The 12,190-nt window shown below is 41.2% G+C and overlaps 1 protein-coding gene across 5 annotated transcripts in view; it reads right to left on the bottom strand.

Moving 5' to 3' along the window:
• PCLO (piccolo presynaptic cytomatrix protein) overlaps positions 1-10,990 on the bottom strand; it is a 319,301-nt gene extending 308,311 nt beyond the window's left edge. For all 5 annotated transcript variants that reach the window (XM_054272240.1, XM_054272259.1, XM_054272249.1 and 2 more), the window contains exons 1-2: positions 10,727-10,990; positions 2,966-4,220 (exon numbers count right to left, since the gene is read on the bottom strand). In XM_054272240.1, coding sequence (XP_054128215.1) covers positions 2,966-4,220; positions 10,727-10,968 — 1,497 coding nt within the window. In that variant the 5' untranslated portion in view covers positions 10,969-10,990. The remainder of the gene's footprint in view (positions 1-2,965; positions 4,221-10,726) is intronic.
• Positions 10,991-12,190: the final 1,200 nt, after the last annotated feature.

Here is a 12,190-nt window from a genome sequence, read left to right as displayed (position 1 = left end):
AATGAATTAAATTTTTTTATCTGCATTTTATAATGGTTTTACAATGCATGCAATCTACTTCCTAAGCCAGATTTTAAAGCTTGTAAAATTCTTTTCAGGATCAGCTAGAAATATAGAACACAGAAATTTAGAAAGATCTCCATTGGAAAAATTATTCACTTGATTAGTTTTGGAGACTGAGCTACCCTTTAAGAAACTTGAAAGGAGACTGTCTTAGGAAAGCAATTCCAGAAGCTGCACAAAGCGAAAATTTTAGAGAACAAAAGTCAAATGTTTTTCTAAATAAATACCTTCCACTTCCCATATCCACTTTGAAATTATTTCTTCCCCATAATTAATTTGTTTAACACAATCAATGAAATCAGTAGTTATACAGGACGTGGGAAAAGCACAATGTAGGATTCCAGAATTATGAAACATGACCAAAACAATAGCAGGGAATGCTAAAGTAAAACAGTAAAGTCAGTAGGTGCATGGATAAGACACAGAATTTTGGTCAATAGTACTTCAGGAGAAGTTAAAATACAAGAAGTGAAAAGAAAAAAAATGCACCATAAGCAAGAAAATTGACAGCCAAGTCACAAACCATGATCTTCCTGCTAGTTGGGAAGAAGCGGGTAAAGTAATGTAAAAAAGTAATCAGGAACTTTTGTTAATAAGCTAAACACTTAAAGGAAACAGAAAGTAGAAGGAAAACTTGATAATAACTCAAGTGAGAATCTTGGCAGCTGAAATGAGCGAATTTTTTGTCCATGCCGGAGCAGGTTCTATTGACTTTGGTCCCAATGTTCAGTAATAAAGTCAGGTGTGATTTTTGTCACACTTCAATGGCAGACTGGAGCAGGACACCCACAATGAAGTTGCAGCAAGACAGCTGGTGGTGCAAAGCTGAGCAAATGAGAAAAGCCTGAGTGGGAGTCAGGAGATTGGAACTAATAGCTGAATAAATTAGATGTCCAATACCTTCATTTTCTGAAATGACTTTATCATTAAATAAATGCATATCCTGTGTTTATTTCAATGTCTAATATGAAATTCAAATTTGCTTTTACATATGTATGCAATCAGTTAGTCTTAAATGCAGCTGTATTTATTGTCTAAAAGTCCTGAATTTCACATTTACTGAGTACCCACTTCAGAAACTAATAGTTATTCACAGAATTTCCAAATACTTGGAAATCTTACAGAAACTCTCTCTCAAAACCTGTTTCATTTGAACACACCAAAGTTGTTGACCAATTCCATAGGAAATCTGGGGTTTTAAAGGAAGACAAACTTGGGGCTTCAAGAGACTCCAAGAGCACACTACAGACATGAAAAAACTCAGCACTCACAAGTAAATGCAAGAAGTTCTGGCCTAAAAGCATTGGCAGAATGTGAAAGTAAAGGTTTACAATAAAACTTCCTCGTTGACTTTAATATCAATATGTCACATTTCTTGCCTGTTATATATATATTTTTTTTTTTACACTAACAGTCCACAATGACTTTTCCTCATGTAGACCCTAAAATATTGACACCTGCTTAGCTGCAGATGGTCTGAAGTTTCTGCACACAGATGTTCAGGTCACTCCTTTTCCAGTCCAGGCTTCAGTGCCAGCTATCTCAATCCTCAGTTTCCCTAAACTCAAAGAAGACATCACACTCCTAAACAAAGCAAAGTGCTGCCAGTGGTTACTGCTATTACTCTTTCAGTCTTAAATTTTCAATTTTAACAAAAAAACCAAAAAATATCATATTGCTGGATGCAAAAAGTCTGCTGTTTTTTACCAGGTAGCCACAAATAAATATGTGCTGGAAAGAAAACCAGCTGCTAACAATGGCCTTAAATCATTGTGATACTAAGTACACAGGTTGCCCAGAAAGTCTGTCAGGCCTCCATCCTTAAAGATATTCAACACTGGCTAAACCTGCTTTAGGTGACACTACTTTGAGCAGAAGTTTAGACTACACCATATCCAGAGCACCTTTCCAGGTCCAGAAGTTCTTTGATTTAATTTTAAATATACATGTATTATTTATCAGGTTCAAAATACAGTAGTAGTCTGTACTTCCTCCTGTGTTCATCTCAGATCAGCTAAATTAATACCACAGCAAGATTAAAAAAAAAAGTTTTCCAAATATTCATTCTGCTAATCACTACTTAGCCTTTGGTGCCAAGTCCACTCTCTTTGAATTTCCATAAATTGATAAAATCCAATTACTTTGCAAATTTAAAAGTAGCATATCAAGATGTGCAAGAAGCTGAGCAAACAGTCACATAAAGCCTTATTCCCATGCAGAGCAATAAAGGATATGTAAAAGCAATAAATCAAGCCACCACAAACATCAGGTTAAAATAAATTCATTTGAAGCCCTAATATTGCTTTCTATTACATTTTTGTGTAATAGAATTACAGCAAGAATGGTAATCAAGGTTAGAAATAGTCCACAGAGATCTTAACATCCCACAAGAATGAAATAACCCACGTAGCACCAAGGCAAACTCATGAGTCAGGCTTTCAACTAACACAACTGAACACTGGCACAGTTGTAAAGCAAATCCACTCCACATCCCTTCCTAAAGTCACACACTGGAGCTATGAAGACTGATTTTTTTTTTTAATTCGTTCTTATAGCAGAAAAAATTATATATCAAAAAATGTATTTGAACATGAATACTGTGGTCAGATTATAAACATAGACACCAGGTCATTAAGAACAATCAAAATGAGACAAAAGTCACACTAGGGTCTCTCCTTTTTTCTTATATAAAGAGATGAGAACACATTTCTAAATCTATATGAGCAGAGAACCATTACCTTCTTCTTTTTCCTCCAGTTTCACCTTGTTTTACTCATAAGCAGTTATCTGAAATAGCATTTTTTTACTGAACTTGTTAAATTATCACAGTGGTACATCTGATGTTTCAGCACAACAAAGGTAAACTGAATTCTTAGTGACCATCAGTTTGAAAATTACTCACCTCTGTGATATGAGGATTAGGATTGAATCCACACAGGCTGCAGACCACAGTGTGACACTGGGTGCACGTGTTGTAGTTGGCCTTTTCAGGAGTGTGCAGCAGCAGCTCCGTGGTTGTACAAAGAGGGCAGAGGGTTTTCTTTGGGGCAGACTCAGTGGGTTGACTTGTACCAGCTTGCATTTGCTGTGGGGGCTTTTCAGGCCCTGGTTGCTGGCCAGGGGGTTTTGTAGGTCCTGCTTGTTGTGCTGGGGCTTTTGTGGGCCCTGCAGTCTGAGAAGGTGGTTTCATAGGCCCTGCCTGGGGTGGCACTTGTTTTACAAGCCCTGTTTGCTGAGGAGGTGGCTTCCCAGATCCAGGCTGAGGTGGTTGTTTTGCAGGTCCTGTTTGCTGAGCAGATGGCTTTTCAGGTCCAGGTTGCTGAGAAGGCTGTTTTGGAGGCCCTGTCTGCTGGGGAGATGGCTTGACAGGACCTCCTTGCCGTGCAGGCTGCTGCGATGGTTGTTTGGCAGGTCCTGGCTGCTGCGGTGATGGTTTTGGGGGAGGTGCTGTTTGGGATGTCACTTTAGTGCTGTCTGGTTGCTGTGGGGATGGTTTTGTTGGGCCTGATGAAGGTTTTGCAGAAGTTTGCTGTTGAATGGGTTTTGTTGGTTCTGATGGTTGTGGCTGAGATTTCTGTGGTCCTCTCGGCTGGGGTGGTTGTTTCGCTTGCTCTTGCTTAGCATCTGCTGGTTGGCCATGGCCTGGTTTCTGAACTTGCTTTGGTCCCCCAGGCTGCTGCTGCTGTGGTGCTGGCTTGGAAGACTCCGTTTGTTGGACAGTAGGTCTGGCAGGTCCTTGTTGTTGAACAGCTGGCTTTGGAGACTGTGGTTGAGTTGGATGTTTCGCAGGACTCCTCTGCTCCTCAGGTTTCCCTTGCTCTTTTGGGGCAGCTTTTTGTTTCCTACCAGCTTCTTCATGAGTTGTATCTGAATCCGATATCAAATCAAAAGGATTGAATTTGTTCACAACTGAAGTGACTGCACTCAATGGATTGGCTTCTGACAGAAAACTGGGCATCATACTTGGCTTCTGATCTTCTTTGAAATCAGTCCTGGACTTTGATTCCCGTAGGCTGAGAGTAGAAGGGCTCCGTCCAGGCGCCCGTTGTTCTGTCTTCAGCGCATCTACTGTTCTGCTTTTACTTAAACCTGGTGGTCCTGGATCTGGAGGCTTACCTGGTTGTCTGGGATGGCGGCTAGTATCAAGTTCAGGATGTCTGCAAAGAGAAAATGTAACAAGATCAAAATAATGCATGATAGAATAAAAATTAGATAAAATAAGATGTATCAGTAGCCCTGGAAGTGCACTGGTAGCACTGTGAAGTTTCTCAGTGCCTAAGCATTTTCAAGACCAAGGCTTATAACAAGGTGCAGGTGAAAAGTATTTAAATAATCACTATTCTTTAAAGGCTTATACAGGTATTCAGTCATAGACTGTTTTATTCTTTAGAAAGTAATCTAATACAACAATATTTAACCAGATATCCTTTTTTTCAGAATTCCAAAGAGATCAAAGCTAGAACTTTCTATTATACTGATATACAAATTATTAACTCTCCACCCTGCTCCTCAGGATATAAAAAACAAGGAGACAGAAGACTAAAAGAAACCGAGGTGTCAAAATTAGCAGATCAAAGCAGAGCCATACATTAAAAAAAAAAAAAAAAGCACAATACAATATGCTTATGAACTTGTTTTCTGGATACTTGTACAAAATTTGGATATATTTACAATTCAATATGCAGCAGTTATTTAAACTCCTAAAATTCATGTACGTTAAAAAGTATTCTTCTTCTATGCAAAAGTATTCTTCTTTGTAAAGTATTTATTTTGGCACTCATCTACTCACAAATCAGAAGAGTTCTCCATTAAATAAAACAGATTTCAGTTCACAGTTAGCCCTGAACCTTCTTTTTTCCTTCTTTGCAAATAGCTACCATACTCCTTCTCAACATCATCTGAACAATTCACACTGACCAGTATTAAAAAGAACGTCACCTCATTACATGAGAGAATTGGGAAAAATCCATGCAACAATATTTTGCTGTATGTTCATACAGGAGAAAATGAAACTAGGAATGTAGGAACCCAAATCAAGATCATGGCTTTATATATGGCATAGTATTTCACTCGTTGCTATACTTGGCTGTAGCACAGGAAATAATATTGTTGCTCAACAATATTATAATATTGTTGCATTGCTGCCAATGCTCAGGGATGTAATAAAATATTCTATTCAGTGCTACCACTAGGCTTCTGCTGGAAGATGCAGGGTTCTCTTCAGTGTCACAGAAATGTTGCAAATATAAAATTTTCACTTTTTTACTTTGAGAGAACCCGTCAGCTGTGATCCTAGTTTGCCAGACATGACATTTTTTCTTGGGTATTCATGAGCAAAAGAAACAATCACTTACTAGATTTAACTGCATTCCTTGACTAATAAATAAATAAATGCACTATTTAAAGATTCTTTTTTCAGAAGTCTGCAGAACCATCTACAATAGCCACATTAAAAAATATATTTTACATTGGTAATGTCACCATGAGTTTAGCAGTATTTCTGATTAGTGTTTAGTTTCCATTACATGGCTAGCAATGGCAATACAAAAGGACAAAGCTAAGTGCTAGACTTTTCTGTTTAATTCTCACAACACAGGATTTCTCATAATCTTATCTCTGACTTTTTCTGTTAATTAAAAGTTATTAAAAATAATTAAAAATTTCCTCAAGCAATACTTGTTAAGGACAAACTATTCCCAACCTTCCACAATTCCATTTATTCTTTCCTATTCTTATAGACTTATTGGCCACAATATTTGGAAACTTATGACCCTAATGTGCAACCCACTGAAGTGAGCAGGTGTTTTTCCACTGGCATCAGTCAACATTGATTAATTCATAAAGAGAATAGTTCAGAAAAGCCCAAAGATAATCTAATTCTTTCAAATATTTGGCATTTTTACTTATTAAAAGAGCAGGTTTATACTGTTGAGTTTTAACTTTTTTTTCGTTAGGTTTGGGATTAAATGTGTTAGATGGTATTTTTTTGTTTGGACTTAGATGTTTATTAGTTTTTATTTATGTTACAGTTTTACAAACTGTGAGTTTCACAGTATTTTAATCTAACAAGATAAAAAAAATTGAACCATATCTCTCTCTCTCTATAAGGTTTCTTAGGATAAACTCTTTAATTAAGAAATGACACTTAAATTATTTTTATTTTTAACTCAATAACTATCTGTGCCCTGCAATGCAGATTTTTTAATCTAAATATATATTACTCAAACTTATGAAGAAGAAGGTGAAGAAGGACAACCTTCTGCTCTGAAACCTTTATTTTTTATATATTACTATACTCTAAAATTTTAAATTTAAAATTTTCTACTATGTGATATTATACACTTCTATTCAAACTACACACTCATAATCCTAGTTCTATTACTTAATTTTGGAAGTTTTCTCTATGGCCTCAGGTCAAATGTAGTGTTTTCTTGAAGGTGTCAAGAAAATCAGCACAGAAAATCAAAATTTCCCAGTAACTAGGGTTCCAAAATTATATTCTGATTAGCAAGGTAGGTCTACCTGCAGTTCTATTTCTCATTATTTAGATAAGCACTCTAGGTTTATCTGAAGAGGCACTGCTTACCATAGAAAAACATTTCAACTAGTCTATTTCAACTAGTCTATTAGCCTGGTACGCCGTCAGCATTCATGTTTGTAAATGTTCAAATTCTTGGACAGCTTCATTCAACAATAAGAGTGAAAAGGGAGGCGGGAAGAAAAAAATCAACAGTGCTATTGAAATTCAGGTCCAGAAATAGGGTACCATGCCCATGCCCACACCTTACAATGTGAAGGTAGAACAGAAGTGGGAGAGGGGGTAAACCCAAACAAAAACCAAAGCAAAAAAACCCAACCATTTTTAAAAATTCAACTTGGAAATTAGCAAGAAAAATAACTGGATTGGAGTGGAATTCTGCTCCAGTTTGCATTTTTATCAAATAATGTGTTCCACAAATTTCCACCTGATCAGATATCAGGCTTTGAAATGAGATTAAAACCCATGAATCTAGGAAATAAACCCAGGTGATTCTCTTCAAGGCTATAGGTATATTCTGAAGAGCTGACTTGTCTTGCCTTTGTACATACCAATGTTTCTAAGCAATGGAGACAGCGCGTGATTAACTAGTGGAAGAAAAAGCCTTGAAAGGACAAGCTTCTTGAGAAATGCTACTTCTGTCAGAAGCCAGGACTTGTTCCATTTAGTTTGAGGTACCTGAGAGTGGAAGTCTTTTTTACAACCGTTTTACAACCAACTACAAACTGATATTGAAAAATTTTAATTGAACTGGAATATCAGAAACCTCAAACTAAATCTTGACAAGAATTTGACAAGAATTTTCTAGCTTTCAAATCTTCTGAATCATGAAAAAGCCTTCAAACCAGACCCAACATACAAAATAAGTTAGTTCTTCCTCACATAATGCTTTTCTTTGTGCTGCTGTGTTTCCTCTCACTTTGGTCTTGACTCATGGAACTCATCTCTATTCATTTACATATTAGACCCCAATCAAAGCTTACTTTGGAGTGAGCAGAGATTTAACAAAAGGACTATTGGTCCAGTTCTTCAATTCCATAACTACAAACACCTGTTCAGAAGGCATGTCTTTGCCCTATTCATCAGTATTAATAGTTTCAAAGACAAATGCAGTAACAATGCAACTCAAAGGTAGTTAATTTTTTTCATATCTACAGAAAATATATGTATGAATTTATGCATCCTCCAGTGGCCAACTTTTTAAAAATATATATATTTTTTCTAGAAAATACACCATAAATATACTTCAGAAATGCGACTCAGCAAGACTTCTTAGCATTTCTTATCAAAATCCAGCAAAATTTATTTTATTTATATCTATTCTGACCAACTTATTGAACTGGGAAAAAAATGACCAAAAAACCCAAGCCGCTGTATTAGATGGTCATATATTCAGCTGGCCATCTAATCCTTTCAGATATAGTGTAATTCCTCAGGAAGTGAACACTGGCACAGTTATAGAGTCATTTGATGAAGCTAGAACAAATGGAACTTGCTTACAAATTGACTCTGCTTGTTTCAGAGAAATTTCCCATGAATTTTCTGAAGACACATAATTGAAATTGGATAGAAAGATTTCCACAGATCCTAAACATCTTACTGGAACCTTGAGAATTAAATTCTCATTATTTTATTATTTTTTTTTTAATAATAGGACAATTATTAGACAGTTCACTTTAGGTGCTCTAGATCTAAATGCACATATTGCAATTCACAAGACTTAAAAGCTCAAAGCCTACAGAAGTTTTAGAATGTACAGCATTCATTTTAAGATGGTAAAGATGCAACTATATTACCTGGTACATATATTACCTACTATTAAAAAGCCTGTATTTGCAAAAAATATTACCTTAGGATACCAGCAATCATAAGGAATTCGTACACTTTAGGGTTATTTTGGGAGCAGGAATGAGAGCATTTAGAACAGAAAATAATTGATAGACTCTAATGTTAGAATGGAAATCACAGAGGAAGAATCCACTTAATATGTTAAAAATTAACAGATGCTACAATAAGGACACTGCCAAAATGCAAAGCTATATGGACTGAAAGCCAGAATTCCCCTTTTGATCACACTCTGTCACTTAACATTTGGACTGGAAAGAAAAAAAGAAAAAAAAACTATTTCCAGTTTTAGTCTGGAAGAGGGTGATCTGTAATCCTTAGGAGAGTCTTACTCCAAGGGTTTTGTTTGTATCAGGTTCTTGATAATTACTGCAAACATTCTTGGTAGCTCTCAACAGCAAAGAAAGCAAACAGCAAGAGGAGCAAATAAAGCCACAAACCAAGAGACAAGACAAGTAGTAACTTCATTACAGTAGAGAGGCACGAAGATACTATGATGGGAACTGCTATAATAGTCAAAGCTAACATTCTGACGCAAGGTAAAAAGCTGTAATTCACAAATTTAGAGTCTCCTTACTTAAAATAGAGGGTGGAAGTATGGTATGCTAACAAGATCAAAGTAGCTTCTGATATAAATATGTTTGTAGGAAAGTAGCCATTTATAAATGCAGATATATTCACATTGCAATGAGTTCAGCCTACTCTAATGACTTCCAAGAACATTTATCTTTATTTTTTCATGGTATTGTTCCAGTAAAAAGTAAGTTTCAAAGTACTTGTGTCTTTGTTCATAGACGATTATACAAAAGGGAATTTTGAGCTTAGTTTCATGGAACTAAAGAATATTTCTTTTTCTCATTAATGTTCCTCATTAACAACAGAAGCTGTGCAGAGATCTAAATTGAATGAAAAATTTTATTTTACACACAGTGCTAATGCCTGATCAATAATTAAGCAAGACATGAAACAGGAAGATTTGACTTCCAGTTTCAAAAAAATGGAGACCATAATCTCAGGTATAATCTCAGTGACTCCAATAATTGCCCAAGAATTAATTTAGTCCCACCCTCCTTGCCTCTCTTCTAGAACTCACTTATATAAACCTGACATTATATAAACTGAATATGCATGTATGGTGGGGTGAGGTCAATGCACCGTGAAACACTCGAGGAGGTTCCTTTCAGCTTCCCCCTTCAAGACAAACAACACACCCAGCCCCGGAGTCGGAGAGCAACAGAGGCGCCGGCCTCGGCTGCCGGGCCGGGCCGGGCCGGGCCAGGAGGGGATTCAGGACCGAGGACAGCGACACGGGGCTAGCCCAGGAGGGAGTTCAGGACCGAGGACAGCGACATAGGGTCGGGCCAGGACGGGGGTCAGCACCGAGGACAGCGACATAGGGTCGGGCCATTTATGGGTTCAGGACCGAGGACAGCGACACGGCGCCGGGCAGGGACGTGGTTCAGCACCACGGACAGCGGCAGCCCGAGGAGCCGGGCGGGGAGCGGGCTTGTTGCACGTCGGGCTGAGAATTCGCTGAGAGGCAGGCAAAGAACGGGGAAGGAAATTACCCCAGCCTTCGCAAAAGCACAATGAGGTAAAGTCATGACTCTCCAGAATGGTGAATACCGTGGCAAGCAATTTAATCTATTTAGCGTCTACCCTTCCAACTAATATAGGGAAAAAAAAAAAAAAAAAGAAGAAAAAAAAGGGTGAAAAAATAGGCTGAAACAGACCTCCTCAATCCATGACTATTTAATGAAGCCGAATGATAGTTGCAGAGGTTCAGAATTGCCAGAGTAATGGCCAGCAAATGTATTATGCCCGAAAGCCTTGGAAGATTCAACAAGATTCTCTCTCCAGACGTTTGCAGAACCCATCCGCTTCCCAGGCTGCTAGCAGAGCTGTGGGGCATCCAGCCCCGTAAAGCACACACCCGCACACAGAAAACCACAACGATGTCTGCACATCTCTCCCCGCCCCGACACACAAACTGCCCGTGCTCCAGATCAGTGCAAGGCAGGAAAGGAGGGCGCAGCCCACGGAACCGGGGACCGCCGCTATTATCAGAGACCGCTGTAGTGGGGAGAGCCGGAGGGTGCGGGCTCCGTCCTGGTGCCCGCGCCCGTGCGGCCACCCCTTCCCTCCCTCTGCCAGCAAAATGGAACGCCGGCTCCGGGTGCGGCGGGCCCAGCTCGAATTGCGATTCGCCCCCCGCCCCACCGCGAGGAGACGGAGAAGGGGGAAGGGAGGAGCGGGAGAAGGGAGATTTTCCGTGCATGCCTTTGCATGGGAGGCGGCTCCGCGCCGGCGAGGTTCCCTCTGGGCAGCCCCTGCGCCCTTGACATGACAGCGGCGATCTGCCTCCTCTCCTCCTCGCTCAGCTGGCTCAGGTCCGCCTCCACCCCGGCCGGGACCAGGCTCTGCAAGGGGGCCGCGGAGCCGCCGCCATCCCCGGCCGCCGCCGCCCCTTCGGGGAAGGCGCCCAGCCCTTCGCCTCCTTCCAGGCTCGCCTCGTTGCCCATGGCCGCCGCGGCTCGCCGCCTCTCCCGCCGGGCGCAGAGCGGGCTGGGGGGCGGCTCGCAGCCCCGCCGCCCCGCGGGCGATCAATCAGGGCTCGGCGGCCGCCACCACGGCCCCGCGCGGCGGCAGCGCCGGGGCCGGGCTGGGCTCGCTGGCTGCCGCCGCGGCTGCCGGGGGAGTGCGGCGGTGCCGCCCGCCGAGCTCCGCCGCCCCGCGCCGCGCATGCTCCGGGCGGGCGGCTCCCCCCGCCCTCCGGGCCCGCCCCGCGCCCCGGCCTTTAAAGGCGCCGCCGCCCCCGGCCCGCGCTCCCGCCGCGCCGTGAGGGACCGAGCGGGGAGCCGCGGGCAGCCCTGCGGGCGCTGCTGCCTCCCGCTCGCCTTCCCTCCGCGTACAACGATGTGCGCGTAAAGCTTGAAGGAGCGTCGCTCGCCCGAAGCAAAGTAAGAGGGGATGGAAAACGCGTCTGGAGGACACCCCCTCCAAGAAACCCCTTCAGGGTAGAGTCAATGAGGTCGGATTGCTCCATGCCCTGAACAGCACAGTTTTGAATGCCCTGTCGATAGGGATTTTACAGCTTGCCTCGGTCTGTGTTTCAGTACTGGACTACCATCGTGATGACTGTCTCCACCATATCAGTGTTATTCCAGGACCAATTAGTCCCAAACTGGACACTGAACTCTTAATGCAGTTTCACAACTGCTGAATATATTGAGGAAAATAACCTTCTCCAACCTTCCAGCCACACTTGAGGTAGCAGAGGAACGCCAATCTGCCGATGGTGTTCTTCATCACAACCACATACTCTGGAATGCATCTCACCTGGATGCTTGTTGCAAAGCTGCTTTTGGGACAACTCTTCTGGTGCACTCCTTCCCAGATACAGAATGCTCTGCTTGCCATTCTTCAACTTCAAGGTGTTCCTGCCAGCTCATCTTCCCACCTGGATGTATCAGAGTGGCCCTGCTCTTTAGTGTACCTACTTCTCTCCCAGCTGAGATTTGCAAAGAATATATTCCATGCCTTGCTCACATCAGTAACAGTGAAATTGCATACCATTAGTCAGAAAGATACAAATAGTAACATGCCAGCAGTTGGATGTGATGAAAAAACTGCAGCTGGTTTGAGCCCAATAGTTCAGTCTATTTTTCATCCGCTGTACAGGTCTCCCTAATTTGGCTATAAGGATGTTATAGTTGATCATGCTGAAAGCCTGATGGAGTGATT

This window comes from Melozone crissalis, unplaced genomic scaffold, assembly GCF_028551555.1.
Source record: "Melozone crissalis strain CALT ecotype California unplaced genomic scaffold, PUWL_Pcris_2 ptg000004l_1, whole genome shotgun sequence".
NCBI lineage: Eukaryota > Metazoa > Chordata > Aves > Passeriformes > Passerellidae > Melozone > Melozone crissalis.
This window is presented reverse-complemented; position numbering and strand designations above follow the sequence as displayed.